Below are 18,117 nucleotides of genomic sequence, written 5' to 3'. Positions count from 1 at the left end.
ATTGCAGTGTCTGTTTAGAGTTGTGTTGTCAATATCAGCCATCTGTCAAAGGTAGGGTCACGTAATCCTACTAACTAATTCAATAAGACCAATCAAAACAAAACCACTTTACACACTTGGTCAAGGTCATAATGGTGAATTTAAAGACCCACCAAAGAGGCCAAAAAATTTGTCACACCACAGAGAAGTGTTTTTAAATAGCCTCCCGAATTACATTCATTCATTCATTCATCTTCCGTTCCGCTTATCCTCCCTAGAGTCGCGGGCATGCTGGACCCTTTCCCAGCTATCTCTGGGCGAGAGGCAGGGTACACACTGAATTGGTCGCCAGCCAATCGCAGGGCACATATAAACAAACAATCATTCTCACTCACAGTCACACCTACGGGAAATTTAGAGTCTTCAATTAACCAGAAAACCCACGCAGGCACGGGGAGAACATGCAAACTCCACACAGGCGGGGCAGGGATTTGAACCCCGGTCCTCAGAACTGTGAGGCAGATGGGCTAACCAGTCTCCCGAATTTGAATGAATGAAGAAAAAAAATAATTCTCCTGTATGTAAAATAAGGCTCTGAAATCATGAAAAAGGGTTCTACACGCGACGCATGGAGCAAGGCTGTGGCGTATTGGACGGGGCCAACGCCGGTCCGCCGTTGGTCCACCAGCCCCCTAGCAGCTAATACTCACTAGCCTAGCCGCTAGTAGGAGGCTACTTTGGAGTGGAGCCGTCCAACTCTCTGTCGGCTCGCTGCGTGAGCCACGTGCAGGTCACCATAACAAAGACACTAGCCCAAATAACACAAAAGGCTTCAGGCTTAAAAAAAATCTGGCCAACTGAGTTTTAAGGTACGTATATCTCAACAAAACAAAACACAAAAAATTACTTGGGTTCATCTTTAGGAAAAAGGGGAATCTGAAGTCACCAAAGAGTTACTCCTAAATATTTCACTTGAATTTAAAGTTAGCAAAACAAAATAAATGAGTTTTGAAAGATGTACACCTGATTCCTATTTGACTTTTGGAACACATTTCATTTACATTTCAGAACAAATACAGAATTTTTTGACCAACAATCTATTCCAACTCTGAGGGTCCACTGCACAAATAGTCATGTTTGTGTAGCCATGTCCTGAATGAATTCAAAACAAATCCAATGACCACAAGCCAGTTATCATCATATGTACCTCATTGTTGTGATGTGAATGTAGAACAATGCAGCAGAACACTTGGTGACCCTATTTTCCCCCCTGGCAGCCTGTCTCGTGGCATGGTTACAGTAAACCCAACTGGCATAAAGGCTGAGCTGCTGTCTGCTACGATGGCTAGATCCAAGTATCAGACTATAAATTGGCTTAAACCCACCGCCGTTTTACAGATTAATTCTCACAGTGCTGAGTCTGTGGCAGCATCCTTGGCAGTGCCAAACGGCTTCGTCCTGCAGCTAATCACACTATCAGAAGAATGAAGGCTCGGATGTCCAACAATGACAGAGTGCGACTTGTAAAGACGCAAGTGGACATGTGTTACCCCTTCTTAGCGAGGAATGGTAATGTGATAATTGGTGTCGACGCGATTAAGGATTAAGCTGCTTGAATTTAAAATCAATTAAACAAATTGAGAACGCATTAATATAATTTCCACTGGATTAAATGGTAAACAAAACTGGTTAGATGTTTATTCCAGAGTAGTAAACGTACATTATCTCACTGTAATAATGTGGTAAACTGCTTTCATTCATAGTCTTGTACTATTATAAAATCCAGGCTCACATGGATCCCCACACACAGCTTTTGGATGCCAGTACAATAGTAAAAGACATGTTTTGGTGCCAGGAGAGCCAACAGGGTGTTTGCAGAATGGCCTCAAATGTAGGCAGTAGCATTAGATGTCAGACCTTCCTTTTAAATGTGTTGATCTCAACAACAGAGCATCAAATAGAACTCGGCACAAATTCACTAATTGCACTCCTGAAGAACTTCACCGACTGGGTAATCACTGGTTATGCATGTGTGGATCTGTCAAGCTGCCACTTTAATGATAACACGAGCAATCTTTAATGTCAATGTAAACAGAAAACAGAGACATCTAGAACCTGAACACATGGCAGATCGTGGCCTTAAAGTCTTTGCGATTGTGCCTCCTAAACCAGTGCATGAAAAGTAGTTGCGGCTGGTATGCTACACAAGTAATCCTTGTTAACACACAATGTGTTTTAAACATTAAAACCTAAATAGGAGCGACTTGTTACATAAACCTACTAAAGTTTCCTTAAGATAAACAGTTGTTTGAAAAAAAGACAAACTCTAATGTCCAATAAAATGTTGTGTGCAAACAGACTTTGAAGAAGTACTTACTAATTCTTGAGTCATTCTACATCCTTAAGTGCATGGGGAATAGCTAGAATTCCAAAAACAGCACCATCAGGGGAGCGTTCCAACTCCTCTGTCTGAACTAACTTCTGACATGTCCTTCCTACTCCACCTCAGGCCTGCCCCAGTGAAACGCCTGCTCCTCCCACCCTTCCACTCAAGCACCCTGAAGGGGTGACAGGAGAGTCGCTCAAGTGACATATGTCGCCAAAGCCTCTCGCTTGGCAAAAGAGGCTCTCTAAGCCTGTGACAATGACTGGGACAAAGCTTGCACTGCGGGGGCTTGTTGGGAGCATGAAAAAGGAAGTACAAGCATGTCTCTCGCTCCTTCTTTTTTTGTTGCTTGGATCACTCCATCACGCCTTCTACAAACTATGCACGCCCATTTACACCGTGCTCATGATTTCAATGCAAAATGTGTCTGAGCTTCATTGAAAGGAAAAGGGTGTCATCTTTTTGAAGATAGGAGCTTTGGTAGGAGGGAACTCTCTTTGCCCTGACTTGCTCCAGGCTATTTGTACAGTAACTGTAGGAATGGGAGCACATGCTTGAAATAGAAAAGATGTTGTTTTCCTTTCTTTCTGTCTGTAGTTTGTCTTTTAAACTTCTTTTTTTTTTAGCTTGTAAGCACCAAACTTTTTCTCCGGAAGTTGGAACCATGACTTCAATTAAAGGATTGCACTCAATCGTGAACACGTCTGACGGAATAATCATGGCATACTATTCCACTCTAGTCCTTAAAGCAGCAGGATTACACATTACAAACCAAGACTTTAATAGGCAGCTCCATCAGTCAGATTTGGTGGGTCAATGCAACTCGACACCCTAATGCAAGTGGACTGTTTCAGCAAACGACAAAGTAAAAATAATATCCTGAAGCCAGAACTATGATGGGTTTTTTCATGAAAATTTGCTTTTATGTAAACTTGCAGAGCACTAAAACCCTTAAAAACTATGCATTTGCGACTTGTTTACACAACACCTTAAAACACAACAATCCCCTCCACCCCTCCATCCATATCCATTTTCTGTACTGCTTATCCTCACTAGGGTTTGCGAGCGTGCTGGAGCCTACCATGCAGCTGACTCTGGGCGAGAAGAAGGGTACATCCTGAACTGGGCGTGAGCCATTCGCAACATTAATCCCACTCAGTCTTTTGATTGATATCTATGGATTCAACATTATTGTGATTGAAATGGTTGAGAAATGTAGTACCTCGAAGTCTGATCACCACCTATTCCGTAACACTAGTCAACCTTTTTCTTTTGATCACTGTAGTGGACACACCATGAAAAGATGACACCCAGCACTCCAGTCTCCAGCGACTGCCGCTCTCCCCGCCGAGATAGACGACCACGGAGTGGCGAGATTCAACTTCGCATACAGACGCTAAGTGAATCACAGGCCTGGATCATCAAAAGCAAGACACAGACATTTGCTTTTGCATGCCGAGTCTAAGTGAATTACCAGCACCCGGAGCATCAAAGCGGAGACAAAAGATACCTAGTTTGCACCAAAACGCTAAATTAAGTAGCTTCCACCACCAGCCAGCCCACAGACCCTCACCAACAAAGTCGTCTCCTCCCTGCTACGCCGGTGTGACACTTAGCCAGTCAAGCCGGGACAATGGATGGGTTGCTCGCGACACCCACAGGCGACGGAATTCACTGCAGACGCGGTTCATTAACCACATTCTTTACCGGACTCGACTGGGATTTAATATTTTAAGAACTTTACATGAATGCCACAAGTGACAGTATTTCTGCAAACTTGAATGTCTGATGTCGAATCTGTTGTCAACTGAACCAGATGAAATGTTTTACTCCACACCACACAAATGCCCCATTGCAAATACTAGTGTTCTCAACAATCACATAACATTTGAAACATTCGTTACAGGTATTAAAGAGGATGCGCGTGGGACAATCCAAAGTGGGAAAATGGTCTCGTTATCTTAAATCCAATAATTAATATTTTATTCCACTGGTTTTAAACCACGAAATAATCCTAAAATAAAAATTAACACTCAGGGGCGGTCCAGCTTCCCTTTTGGCCCCGAAGGTGGTGGGAAAGAAAGGAGGAGGCGGGGGAGACCCCGCCCTTTTGTCTCGCTCCGTCCATAAAAAGGCAGGAACTATGCTCTCTGAGTGTCAGCTCTTGTCTAATCCAACCAATTTGCCAAAGACTGTCCCAGGCAGGACCCCCATCTCACCAAGAGGTGGCGAGGACACATTGGACCATCCCCGACTGCAGAGCATCCTACAAGCGCTCTGAGCTACCCTTTTTTGGGGGCCTGAGCTCATCCTAGGGAGGACGGAAGCGGGCACAACGCACCCGCTCCGCAAGTCTTGCGAGCAGAGACACCTGGGCTCCGGCCGTCCTGCCTGGGAACTTTTTGGGCCAAATCCACCTGTTCCCCATGCGGACCGGGCCGGCCGAACACCCGGAAGCTTGACCTGCCTGCCTCAATCGTGTTCAAGACACGTAAATCCAACATTGCGGTCTACTAAAAGTACAGATTAGTCCATATTTGGGTTTAAATTAACAAGAACAGGAATCCCCACCTATATGCATTCCCTACACACTCATTCTACCAGTCTCACATCACAAGTCAGTTTCATTTGCCAATGTTGGTCCGTACTTTCTTTGTTTTGTGTTTTTCTGTATTGTTTCCCTGTAGATTCCCCATGTTTCATTAAATTTTCCATAAAGTTCGCTACCTGCATTGTTGTGTGTTTTTAGGTTTGATGAAAGAAACCTCTGGCTGTCTAGAACTCTTATCAAAATTTCAGAACGTGTAGCAACCTTCAGATTACGAGACTGATAAAAACGTTTCTCGTCACTTACCCTAAATTTTATCCACATAAAAAGTGACGTGGTGCCCCCTTTTACGAGATAAAATAGCTTGATTTATAACGCTGTAATTTTAAATTATGCTAAACCGGAAGTAACGCAGGTGTCGCTTCCAGCTCATTCTTTTTGCCTAAATTATTTACATTTTTACGCTACACAACCATTAAACTTTCATTCACTGTACAGCCCCCAAATGGCTACTGGCAATGATCCCTGACTATTGCCACACAGAAACACTCACTGACACTAAAAAGTACTTTTGTGCTAGTTAATATTCTCTTTCATTCCTTAACGCCTTCGTCCTATCAGATAAAATTGTTGCAAAGAGCAAAAAAAAAGAAAAACAAGTGAAATGAAACAGCAATAACAGAGAGCTCTATTTTCATGAATAGTCCAAATCCAGCGCTGCGCTTGGCGTAACTCTGCGTGGAAGCCGGCTAAACACAGTAATGGTAATTTCATGTATGTGTGCATATCTACAGCGCATTTAAGAGTGGCACTTCTCCGCTGGTGTGGGCAACACCATAGCTGAGTTCAATCCTGCCCAATTGAAAACGGCTTCTTTCATTCCCTTTAAAAGTGACACAATAGTCCCAGATGTAGACATCGCTCTACATTCAATGTGGTAGAGGACGCAGCGATCTGTGCATGACTGGAACATTGTCACTGCTCTTGGCTGTTGTGGCAACAGGCAATGTGATTAAATACAGTAGTAGCTGGTGATAACTGTGGGAGACTTACATACAGGTATGTCCGTGGACATCATTTATCTATGCCTACCCATCGTTCGTCTGCTTCCACCCATAGCTGCGTACCGGCCAATTGATGATATAGAGAAAATATAATAATGATGATAATAATAATGGGATCAATGAATTGCTTTGTACAAGGATTCAGAGGGTTCAAAGTCCACTGTTCACATATTTATGAATGAAATACATCTGACATCCACCACACGTCCGCGGTGCTTACCTATCTGTCTGCCTGTACTTCGATCAAATTCACCAAAATCGAGTTACACCAGCAGTCTACCTTGCGGCAAAAGTTAGACGTGGTCTGGGCAGGCGTAAGTTTGTACCGACTTTCAGTCACCAAATTGTCACATGTGCAGGGCGGATGTCAAAGGACACACCCTTGCTGCATTGGTACACCCATCTTGACGCAGACAGGTTTGTCAAATTGACAAATGCCTGTGTGCCTTGCGCTTTTAATAAAATTAAAATATGCCACCATTTGTGCTCCAGCACATGTGCAGTGTAGGGTCCACACAGTAAAACCTTTGATGCCGGTTCAAATGAGGTTTAAGTCAGGCCCATGTGATATGAAAAACAGTTGGGGATATTTTTCAGGGATCTGGGATCAAACCTCAAGGTACTATCCTTTCAAGAAAATGACTGTACTATTGTACATTATATACTGTAGCTAATATTGAGGCCCCTGTCTGTGAGGTGAATGTGTCCATTAGTTATTCCTTGTCAGTGCAGTCTCAAGTGACTCGTGTCTGTTTGCAATCCCCGAGCACCTCGACAAGTTTGTAATCACGCCTGGAATTCACACAAACAGCTCACAATGACACACATCAAAACCTGATCTTCCAGTATCATGTAAAGCACATTTAAAATACACATTGATTTCCACATGTAAACGAGGTAAAACTAAAATTAAAAACAATGATCTCCAAATGCTCATGTGCTTTATACACACATTTGGAGGAGATTACAATGTACTTAATTGTAGTTCTTCCGTTTCAACACAGTTGATGGAATGAGATGCCGTAAACAGGGGCTAGGCTAACACGTGATTACACCCTTTCATTTTGGATTCCAAAACACAGATGATGTTTTATCTGTCCTGTAAAACATTTTTGTCTTTTGTAATGCCATTCATGTGAATTTATGCAAAAACTATCAACTATTTTGTCCCCAAAAGAACAGAAAGTGGTCATTGTCTGAGTGAGAAGCGTCACAGGGTGGCTTTCAGGAGCGCCTTCATTCTTCACCAGAGGAGAGACAGTGTGGAGACATGCAGTCACACTCTGTTTGCTCCATTCAAATACCAGCGACCTCCTCACACCTTCTTGTCTGCGCCAGATATTGTTCATCACTGATCCAGAGAGTCCAACTTGCAAGCGATGCTTTGCTCCAAAATATTAACTAAGCTCCTAATTACGTAGTTCACTGTGGCATAATGTCTCCATGTTCCAGCAATTTTCAGCATGAACAACAAGGATTTCCATACTGTATGATCGTCTGGCAGAGGATTTATCATTGTAGTGCTGCTACTGGATGTGTTTCTATTTATGCCTCAGTGGGATGTTAGATAATAGAGGTGTCACTTTATTTTAACACTTGTAGGCAATCCACATGAACTTGGAGCCAATTCACTGTAAGTGTGTCATGATTGGTGCGGATTGTCGTGCATTCATTGTATGCTGATCAACCCCTGAACCCAGCAACCTGCCTTGATCTACTGATCTGGAGTCGAAAGCGGAATCCAAACAAACAAATTTAGGGGTGGAAATCGCAGATTTCTTTTTGATATGATATTATCACATTATTTTTCTCACAATATCAGAGATTATACGATAATGAATTGAGAAAAAAAACAACATTTATTTAAGAGGACTTTTGTTTCAAAATGGACACATAGGGCTCTATTTTCATGGACTGTGCAACTGTGTCGGAGCTCATAAACTTGCTTATCCTGATTTTCATGCAAGCACATGGCTCACTGGGAGTGTTTGCTAGGATAGGCATTCCGGCGCAGTGAGGGTGTGTCCTTTGACATCTGCCTAGTGCATCTGACAATTTGGTGGCTGAAAGTTGGTCTTGGTCTTACCATGTCTAACTTTTGGTGCAAGATAGAGCGCTGGTCTAACACAATTATGGTGAATTTGATAGAGAGGCAGGATGTCAGATGTATTTAATTGATGAAGAATATGTGAATCCTTGAACCCTCTGAATCTATGTAGAAATCCATTCATTGAACTCATTATTATTATCATCATTATGTCATATTTTAAATCATCCCACTGGGTGTGGCACACCTATGGGGGGTGGGGTGGGGGGCACACAAACGATCAGGGTGGTGGGCAGCCTCCAAGTGCCCACTTCACGGCGCAGATCTGTGATCTCCTCTCTCGCCAAATTTACATCATCCATCCGTGGAGGTCTGCTTGCAGTTCCTTATGAACATACTTTGCACATTGTGTGTCTGCGCGCATCTATTATTAGACTCCATCTTCGACTTCCGCATAGGATGCCCGTTGCGCCAATCAAACTAGATTACTAACGTCATTTGACTCCAATTCACCAATTAGATGACACAAAGCAGTCACATGACCACGCACGTAGCCTTTGCGAGCCAATCAAAATAACTCATTTTGCACCAATCAGACGACACAAGGCAGTCACAAGACCACGCACATAGCCTTCACGAGGCAATCAAAATGATTCATTTTGGGGGGGGGGAAAGCAGCCATGTGTCTGTTTATTTTACAGATTTAAAAAAACAACAGCTTTATCATGCAGCTCTTAAATTGTGACTCCCCAAACTTGGATATTTCAGTTTCTAACTTGAGAAAACACCTTGCGGTAAGTTGCAGATGTTTCTATTGTTGTTTTGACAGTGCATATGGCAAAATTTGCACTAACCCTATGGTGTCGCACACTCACACACAGTCACTAAGTCTGTTAAGCAAACACCTTCTTCATGAAGTCATTTAAGTGAATAAAACAAATAATGTTTCTGTAGGGCCCAATGTATGTGTTGTCTTGACTTGGTCAAACCAATAATAGTTACTTTTGAGACAACAACTCTTAACAAGCCCTAATTTGTGACTAGTGACTTGAAGAAACAGCAGCCCATCTGACCAAAAGCACACAGACTGCTTATATTCTGATGTATTGAGGAAAATGACCGGGAAGACATTGTTCATAACAATGCCCCATTAAGGTGCAGAAAATTTAAAAAAAATGCAAAGAAATGTGCTGTCGCCACACTATTTTTGTATTTTTTCTTAGTAAAAAGTGTATTTGATTAACAACAATCAAATCCTTTTAATTTACAGATTTAAAAGTAGAGTTTTGCTATTATGTTAAGCGTGCAATGCATTGTGGGTTAATTACTCATACCGACGTGCGTGGTCAGAAATCGTCATGGATGTAAGGACTGACTCACCGAAGGACTTACAAAAGTTAGCTTAAATAATATTTACAATGAAAAGTGAAAACTTTCAACTTCGTCTGGAGTCCGGACTGCTTATGAGCCGGTTTAACGCGCTGCACCACTGACGTTCACCGAAGTAAGTGCTTCTCCTTCCGTTGATTATCCACAGCTTTGCTAGTTAAACAATTGCGTAATCTTGTCACCGGAAACAAAAATGTTCTCTCACTCTTCGCATCAAAATTACAATGGTGGAAGGGAGCGTGTGTGCGCGTGTGCGCGCGTGTGCGTGTGTGTGTGTGTGTGTGTGTGTGCGCGCGCGCAACACACTGTTGCCTCCATGGATCCCGCACAATCGGAGACCACAAAACTCAATCAATATGCTGGGTTGCTGCAGTCTATATGTCTGTCTATCATCTATCATTTAAGAGTCTTTAGAGAAGTGTACTTGAGAATCGTGTGCTTCTTTACTCATGTCCTTACTCATGACTTGGCATGTCAATTCTGCACTAAGTAGCTCATTTAATGTGGCTTCAACTACACTAATATTTCAGTTATTGGTTCATGTTGCGACCAGTTCAGGGTGTACCCCGCCTCTCACCCAAAGATAGCTGGGATAGGGTCTAGCACGCCAGCGACCCTAGTGAGGACAAGCGGTATGGAAAATGGATGGATGGATGGTTCATGTTGATGATGTCATTCTGTAACCTGTTTGGCGTATATTACCAAGTAATTGGTACGGTTAAGATAAAAAGTTACTTGTAATCTATTTTAGTTACTTTTGAAATGAAGTAATCAGTAAAGTAATTAAGTTACTTTTTCAACACTGATGCCCTCACCAGCGCAGACATCCCACTTTAAAAGGGCTGGGGGATGGCTGGTTCATGAAATTACCAAAACCAGGTCTATCCAACGTCCTCGCAGAATTACGCCAAGCGCTATGCAGTAAGTTTGTATGACTATAAGGAAAGTCCAGCCTGCAATGGCAAACCATTAACAGTCCCCTATTTAAGAAAGTATCTGACTGCTTTTATGGACAAAGTGACGACTTTGTGTTGTTTAGAAAGAGCAGCTGTTCGTCTATCCTGTGGATTAACATTCATCTCCAAAGGGCTCAGATTACAGAAAGTAATGAAGGCTCACTTCACCTGCTCGGTCTTGTAGCATACACACATTGTGAACACTCACCCTGCATTTTAAACACAAAAAAACATGGTTACATAGAGGGTGGATGTCATGCCCCGATCCCCTGTACACCAACAATGGGATTTTCTTGTCAATGTGAAAACATTTTTTTCAGAAATCTTCCAGCTGCAGCTAACACAAAGGGATCAAGAAAAATCCATGCACTGTTGTATCTGTTTGCCTTTTTGTCTTAGATGAAGAGTCAGAGCCAAGATTATTGCCTCATTGTCTAATACAAAACATAATTAAGACAATTAAATTATTTATTATTATTTTTTTTTTATTATTATTATTATCCTAAGAGTAAAAACAAGGTATTTACTGGTTTTACATAATCATCTGTTGTGAGAATCTGGGATACATAAAAAAAATAATAAAACATGACTCACCCGCATTGCTGTGATGAGTTGGCAATCGTTGAGTATCGAAGTGGCTGTTGCGGCATGTTGGGAAAACAAGGGCAATGAGTCACATTACAGAGCTTCCGCACTTCTATTTTCAAAGAACCTTAGCTTTGACAAGAACTGATGCAAAATACTGTAATACCTCGGAGTACGATCACAATCCATTCAATAACGATGGTCAGATTTCTCTTTGGTCAACTTTCCCATTGAGCTCAATTGTATTTGAAATAATTACTTCTAAATTCCAAACTGTCACCATCGTAAAACCATGGATAACTGTACAGGCAATGTTTCAAGTAATATTTTAACAAACAAAAGGAATTGAACCATTACATTAAAAACAATAAAACACTCTTAAAACCTGTTTAAGGAGTAGCATGCTCCTTAAACAAACCAGGAATCTAATGTAAAATGTTAAAACATAACACAAATTTTACCTTTTGATCACAAGTGTCGAGCATGTAGCATTTAGCCAGTCAGTGGCTAACTAGAGGCCAGTGCGAGAAGCTGTTGTAGCAGTCTACATCTTCACTCAGTCCGCTTTGTCAAACATCACAAACACATGTGACTGAGATACACTACACCAGTCACATTAAGATCCAAATATGTCTTTTATTCACAAAACGCTGCTCAACACGCACTGAAAGTCGGTAATGAAACAATCAAAAGGAAGTAGTAACCTACCAAAATAAAACCATGAACGGTGGTAAACACCCTGATATTACATATGCGACTGTAATTAAGGGCTGGATGGCTCACAACTTGCTTCAGTTAAATGCATCGACAACTGAAATATTAATTGTTCACAATGACAGTTTGCTTCCTTAAGTTGCCACCTGTTCAGGATCACTTTCTCAAAATGTGCGCATAAGCTTCACAAACCAGTTGGGGTCATGTTCAACCAGGCCATGGTTTTTGGTGAACACATTAAAACTGGAAACCTTTCCTTTTCTAGCTCCAAAAGAATTTCTAAACTTAGGTCCATTTGATCTCATTCTGAACTACAAATGATCATTTATAATTTTGTCTGCTCTTTTACACCTTTGGAGTGATTGAGGTGTCATGTGTTGTTGTTATGGTGTTTTGTGTCGATGTTGGTGCCTCTTTGAAAGTAGCAAGCTAGGCACAGCAGAAACAGCAAGTAGCCTATGGAATGTATACAGTGACTGTATGGTCGCTACTTGCGCGGCGTGCTCTTGTTTCTTCATCGGTTCATGTGGTCCCTTCAGAATTCAATGACTGTGAGTATTGGATAGTCTTTGTGTGTTAATGTGGTATGTGTGATGTTCAATTACATTTGGCGATTTTTGTGGGTAAATACAAACGCGGTAGCAGCACGAAATGCCGGTCAGACATTACCGCTATAGCTACCGTAATTTCTCGTGTATAATGCACATTATTTCCCCCAAAGAAATTGTCAAAAGTCAATAGTGCGCATTACACACAGGTATAGGAGAAAATAAAAAAGTCTTTCACATTTTATAAATTTATGCTGCCATCTAGAGGTTATGAAAAAGCTGTACACTTTAATTCCAATATGCCACCGCCGCCTAAAGATTATGAAAAAGTTGTACAGTTTCATTCTAGTATGCCACCTAGTGATAATCAAAAAGGCGTAGCCTATAATTTCATTCCAATATGACAGGGGTACATATAAGTATATATGTACAGTTGTACTCATAAGTTTACATATGGGTATGTAAACTTATGAGTACAACTGTGAATTTGCAGAACACGTTCCAAAAAAGCTGGGACAAGGTCATGTTTACCACTGTGTTACATCAGCTTTTCTTTTAACAACATTCAATAAACGTTTGGGAAATTAGGACACTAATTCTTGAAGCTTTGTAGGTGGAATTCTTGCTTGTTGTACAGATTCAGCTGTTCAACAGTCCGGGGTCTCCGTTGTCGTATTTTACGCTTCATAATACGCCGCACATTTTCAATGGGAGACAGGTCTGGACTGCAGGCAGGCCAGTCTAGTACCCGCACTCTTTTACTACGAAGCCACGCTGTTGTAACACGTGCAGAATGTGGTTTGGCATTGTCTTGCTGAAATAAGCAGGGGCGTCCATGAGAACGACACTTGGATGGCAGCATATGTTTCTCCAAAACCGGTATGTACCTTTCAGCATTAATGGTGCCTTCACAGATGTGTAAGTTACCCAAGCCATTGGCACTAACACAGCCCCATACCATCACAGATGCTGGCTTTTGAACTTTACGACCATAACACTTCAGATGGTTCTTTTCCTCTTTGACATGACGTCCACAATTTCCAAAAACAATTTGAAATGTGGACTCGTCGGACCACAGAACACTTTTCCAATTTGCATTACTCCATCTTAGATGAGCTCGGGCCCAGAGAAGCCGGCGGCGTTTCTGGGTGTTGTTGTTAAATGGCTTTTGCTATGCATAGAAGAGTTTCAAGTTGCACTTACGGATGTAGCGCCATACTGTTTTTACTGAATTTGGTTTTCTGAAGTGTTCCTGAGCACATGTGGTGATATCCTTTACATATCGATGTCGGTTTTTGATACGGTGCCGCCTGAGGGATCGAAGGTCACGGGCATTCAATGTTGGTTTTCGGCCTTGCCGCTTACATACAGTGATTTCTCCACATTTTCGGAACCTTTTGATGATATTATGGACTGTAGATGATGAAATCCCTAAATTCCTTGCAATTGTACGTTGAGGAACATTGTCCTTAAACTGTTCAACTATTTTCTCACGCACTTGTTCACAAAGAGGTGACCTTCGCCCCACCTTTGCTTGTGAATGACTGAGCAATTCAGGGAAGCTCCTTTTATACCAAATCATGGTAACCACATGTTCCCAATTAGCCTGTTCACCTGTGGGATGTTCCAAACAGGTGTTTGATGAGCATTCCTCAACTTTCTCAGTCTTCATTGCCACCTGTCCCATCTTTTTTGGAACGTGTTGCAGCCATAAAATTCTAAGTTCATGATTATTTACAAAAAACAATAAAGTTGATCTGTTTGAACATTAAATATCTTGTCTTTGTAGTGTATTCAATTAAATATAGGTTGCACGTGATTTGAAAATCATTTTATTCTGTTTTTATTTATGTTTAACACAACGTCCCAACTTCATTGGAATTGGGGTTGTAGTTAGATTACACTGAGTTGGTCAAACCATGATAATGATGTCTTTCTTTTCTATTCTTTCATCCACTTTAGTGTTATAGTTTCACTCCAATTCACTGTTGTCAACTTAAGGAAGTCAATAAAGGAGCAAACACTCACCTTCCTGGCTCATGAAAAGGAATTTGGCTGACTATTTCATCATGTTTAACGCTTGTAAGCACAACACATTGAGAGGGCAATACAGACTGTCTCCAAATAGTTCAGAATGCACTGCTTGGTTTTGTCTGGAGGTTCAGCTACATCACTCTCATTCTATCGACTTTGCACTGGCTCAAAGTTCAGTTTAGGATTTAGCACAAGATTTTAAACCTCACTGACAGAGCCCTCAATGGTCAGGTTCCTCCATACTTGGTGGATATGGTGTCATTTTATTGTCTTGCTAGGTCACTGCGGTCTGCTGACTGCTTTTATTTATTGTCCCTCACACAGGATTAAAAAATAAAGGTCAGAGAGCCTAGCAGGCCTTTGCTCTCAAAGTGTAGAGCACACTTTTATTTGAGCTAAGAGCTGCCTCCTCTACGGACATTTTTAAAAAGCAGTTTAAAACAGATTTCTTTCAGGCAGGAATTTCATTAAGACTTGTTTTGATTTGTTTTCGTCTTCATTGTCATTCTTTATTTTAACTACGTGAAGTACTTTGTGAGTCCTGTCTGTGAGAAATGCTTTATAAATAAAATATCCTTACCAGTATTAAATGGAAGCAGTACTACTTGCGATTACCTCTGACTAACGTGGCAATGAAACATGGTCATGCTGGACAAAGGTACGTTGTCTTTTCTGTCGTTTCTTCTTAGAATGTAAGCATGCATACTTTATAGAAACTTCCAGTGGATAGTCTTCTCCTGAGCTTCGATTTTCCTTTCAGATATATCCATTTTCTGTACCACTTACCCTCACTAGGGTCGCGGGCGTGCTGGAACCTATCCCAGCTATCTTTGGGCGAGAGGTGGGGTACACCCTGAACTGGTCGCCAGCCAATCGCAGGGCACATATAAACAAACAACCACTCGCACTCACATTCACACCTACAGGCAATTTAGAGTGTTCAATCCACCTTCTCAGATATATCCATCCATCCATTTTCCGTACCGCTTGTCCTCACTAGGGTCGCAGGCGTGCTGGGGCCTATCCCAGCTAACTCCGGGCGAGAGGCGCGGTACAACTTGAGCTGGTCGCAAGCCAATTGCAGGGCACATATAAACAAACAACCATTCACACTCACATTCACACCTACAGGCAATTTAGAGTCTTCAATTAACCTACCATATTTGTTTTTGGGATATGGGAGGAAACCGGAGTACTCAGAGAAAACACACGCTGGCATGGGGAGAACATGCAAACTCCACACAGGAGAGGCCGGATTTGAACTCGGGTCCTCAGAACTGTGAGAACGGATGTGCTCACCAGTTGTCCACCGTGCCACCTCGTATCAGAAATAGTTTCAGAAAAAGCAATGAGGTCGAGTGAGGTGTCATTACAATTAGGGTTGGGCATCGTTTGAATTTGAGCGATTCCGGTCCCGATTCCAGTTCCTCATTTCGATTCCGGCTCCAAACGATTCTCAATTCCGATTCTTTTAGGGGTCAAAAACGTTTGCATGGTTTAAGTAAGGGGTGTCCAAATTATGAACATCCATTTTCTTAGCAGCCTGCAGCATAAACTAAAATGACATTTGACTTAGGGTTCTTTATAACCAGTATCAATATCAAACCTATGAAATGAAAGGCAAAGTGTGTACAACTAAGCTAATTGACTTAATATTTATTAATGTTCAAGCTAAAAGTAAATATATATTGTTAAAATCGCTATTTGAGACAATTATATCACTTCAAATGGTTTATATGTTTTAACTTCCTGTTTTAAGCTTGTAGCCTTTTATTTTGAAGGGTACGCACGTTGATTCCAAGGTTAGTGTTTGTGATACTTTGAGACAATGTTCATGTGAATGTTGTCCCAATTCATTGTGATGTAAAGTTGCTACGATTGGCTACGATTAAGTTTTTTAGCGCCATGTACAGCTTTTTTTATTTCTGTCATCGGCTCTTATGTTGGTGAGAGGACTAAAATAAACGCTAAAAACCATAAGTGCAAAAGTGCAACCAACCGTTTACCTTGCTAGCTGCCTCAATGTTGGCATTGATGTATTTTATTGTTTCACTCACCCAATTGACTTAGTTGACTTCACTGAAGCTCCGTGTGGTGTCGGCTGAGGCTTGGAGTAGGACGGAGCACATCAGACTGCTACGCATCATGAAAGCCTCCTTTGCACAAAATAATCTTATTCCAAGTGTTTCACTGAGGCGACTGGTCATTAATTTTAACAAAGAGACACTTTTGTTCGTTGGCGCCATTGGGCCCAAGCATGTCATCGTGCGCGTTCTTCTTCGTTGGTTTTCACCACTCGGACTGTTGACATCGAAACTGGGAGCTGACATTTTTAAACTTGAACGATTCCAGGAGAACCGGAACTTTAGTTGAGGTTCCAATCCAAATAATAATAATAATAACGTACTTAAAAAATAATAATCCTGTATTGTTTGTTTTTATATTGTTTTTTTAATGTAACACAGAAGTGGTTTTTTGTTTAACAGATGATTTGCAGAAATTATGGTGAATTGGAAAAATGGCGTTATGACAGTATTAAATCCCGCCGAGGCACTTTCTTAGCTGTTTCAGTAAGATGATGAGCTCAGTTTGTTTTAACCTGGTTTGCACCTAATCTATTAATTAATTTTTTGGCCCCAGTCCATTGGTGCTCGTGAAGCAGGTAGGTCTAAATTACACATGAGACAGTTTCCGTAGGAGCTGCACCTTGCATCACTCAGCCTGACTTACGGCCTGTCAAACATGGAGTGCTGACAAAGGTATGCTTGTGCAAGTGTTTCATTTGCATTTTTGGAGCCCTATGAATGAAAGTGATTGTTCCTGTCTATGCACCCAATAGAATTGGTCCATTAAAAAGTGTTTGGAGGATTCCTTTCTATTCGTTGGGATCTGATATATGGTGGAGTGAACAAAATGATTCCAATGCCAGGGCCATCACGGTGGTCCAGATTACTTTGTATGCAGATGATACATTGCTTGACATCTTTTAGGGTTTCTGCGACACAATTGAAATAAATAATGGATTAATCATAGAAGGATTATAATTGGGACCAGTATAAGTATATGTCCATATAAGGAGGACATTTTTTTTTAAATGCAACTCATAATTTATTTTAATATGTGGCTCTAAAAAAATAACTGTTTGAATGTACAGTATTGATGCATTTGTTTAATTTTCTTTTTTGCATTGTTGTCACGTGAAGGCCAAAAGTGATTTATCTGTAAAACACTCATTGGTAACACTAGCTTCGCTTTCTGCTCACTATGCATACCACCACCATCTGTACTCTCTGTTCTAGCAGTTTTATTAACGTCTCTGTTCCTAAAGTCTGCTCTACTTTTGGTCAATCTTTTTTTTTTTTTTTTCTGTCCCAAATGACTGGAACACTCACGAACAAATAATTAAACTCACCCCATTCATGCCAATATCACTGGTTTAAAAAGTAGTGAGGTATACTGTACATCATCGTTCCCCCATTTTTATCCTATTCTGAAGGTTTTACGCAAAGTGTTCCTTTGATGGAATGTAATTTATTATGTAACTATATCACGCTGTACGGTTGTGTGTCTATATATTTGGATTTGCTTCTGTCTGATCGCCAGGTTGGCATTGCAAAGGAGAATCTGTTCTCGATTGCCTTACTTATAATAAATAAAAAATAATAGTCAAATGTCATACTTTAGAATTCCGAAGTTGTTTTGGTGTTACACAACTTTTGCAATCGGGAGACTGTAATATTGTAATACAGAAAAATACTTTCAAAACACAGTAATTAATCTTATAAAAATTTCAAATACGGAAGTAACTCAACTTGAATTGATTTAGAAGCTACACATGGCATAACTTTCATTTGCATGTAACCTTTT

At 41.1% G+C, this 18,117-nt stretch overlaps 2 protein-coding genes across 18 annotated transcripts in view; one reads left to right on the top strand and one right to left on the bottom strand.

Annotated features, from left to right (window-relative positions):
* LOC133482296 (neural cell adhesion molecule L1-like protein) overlaps positions 1-2,521 on the bottom strand; it is a 55,006-nt gene extending 52,485 nt beyond the window's left edge. For all 17 annotated transcript variants that reach the window (XR_009789763.1, XR_009789768.1, XR_009789771.1 and 14 more), the window contains exon 1: positions 2,357-2,521. Coding sequence is in view for 13 of the 17 variants with exons in the window: in XM_061782295.1 (XP_061638279.1) it covers positions 2,357-2,371 (15 nt within the window). In the remaining 4 variants the exon portion in view is untranslated. The remainder of the gene's footprint in view (positions 1-2,356) is intronic.
* A 6,183-nt stretch (positions 2,522-8,704) lies between these two features.
* Positions 8,705-18,117, top strand: part of LOC133482272 (contactin-3-like) — a 156,380-nt gene continuing 146,967 nt past the window's right edge. The window contains exon 1 of the mRNA XM_061782263.1: positions 8,705-8,818. The gene's annotated coding sequence lies outside the window, so the exon portion shown is untranslated. The remainder of the gene's footprint in view (positions 8,819-18,117) is intronic.

The sequence above is a fragment of the Phyllopteryx taeniolatus genome, chromosome 1 (genome assembly GCF_024500385.1).
Source record: "Phyllopteryx taeniolatus isolate TA_2022b chromosome 1, UOR_Ptae_1.2, whole genome shotgun sequence".
Classification (NCBI taxonomy): Eukaryota; Metazoa; Chordata; class Actinopteri; order Syngnathiformes; family Syngnathidae; genus Phyllopteryx; species Phyllopteryx taeniolatus.
The sequence above is the reverse complement of the archived record's forward strand: the minus strand, read 5'-3'. Positions and strand labels throughout refer to the sequence as shown.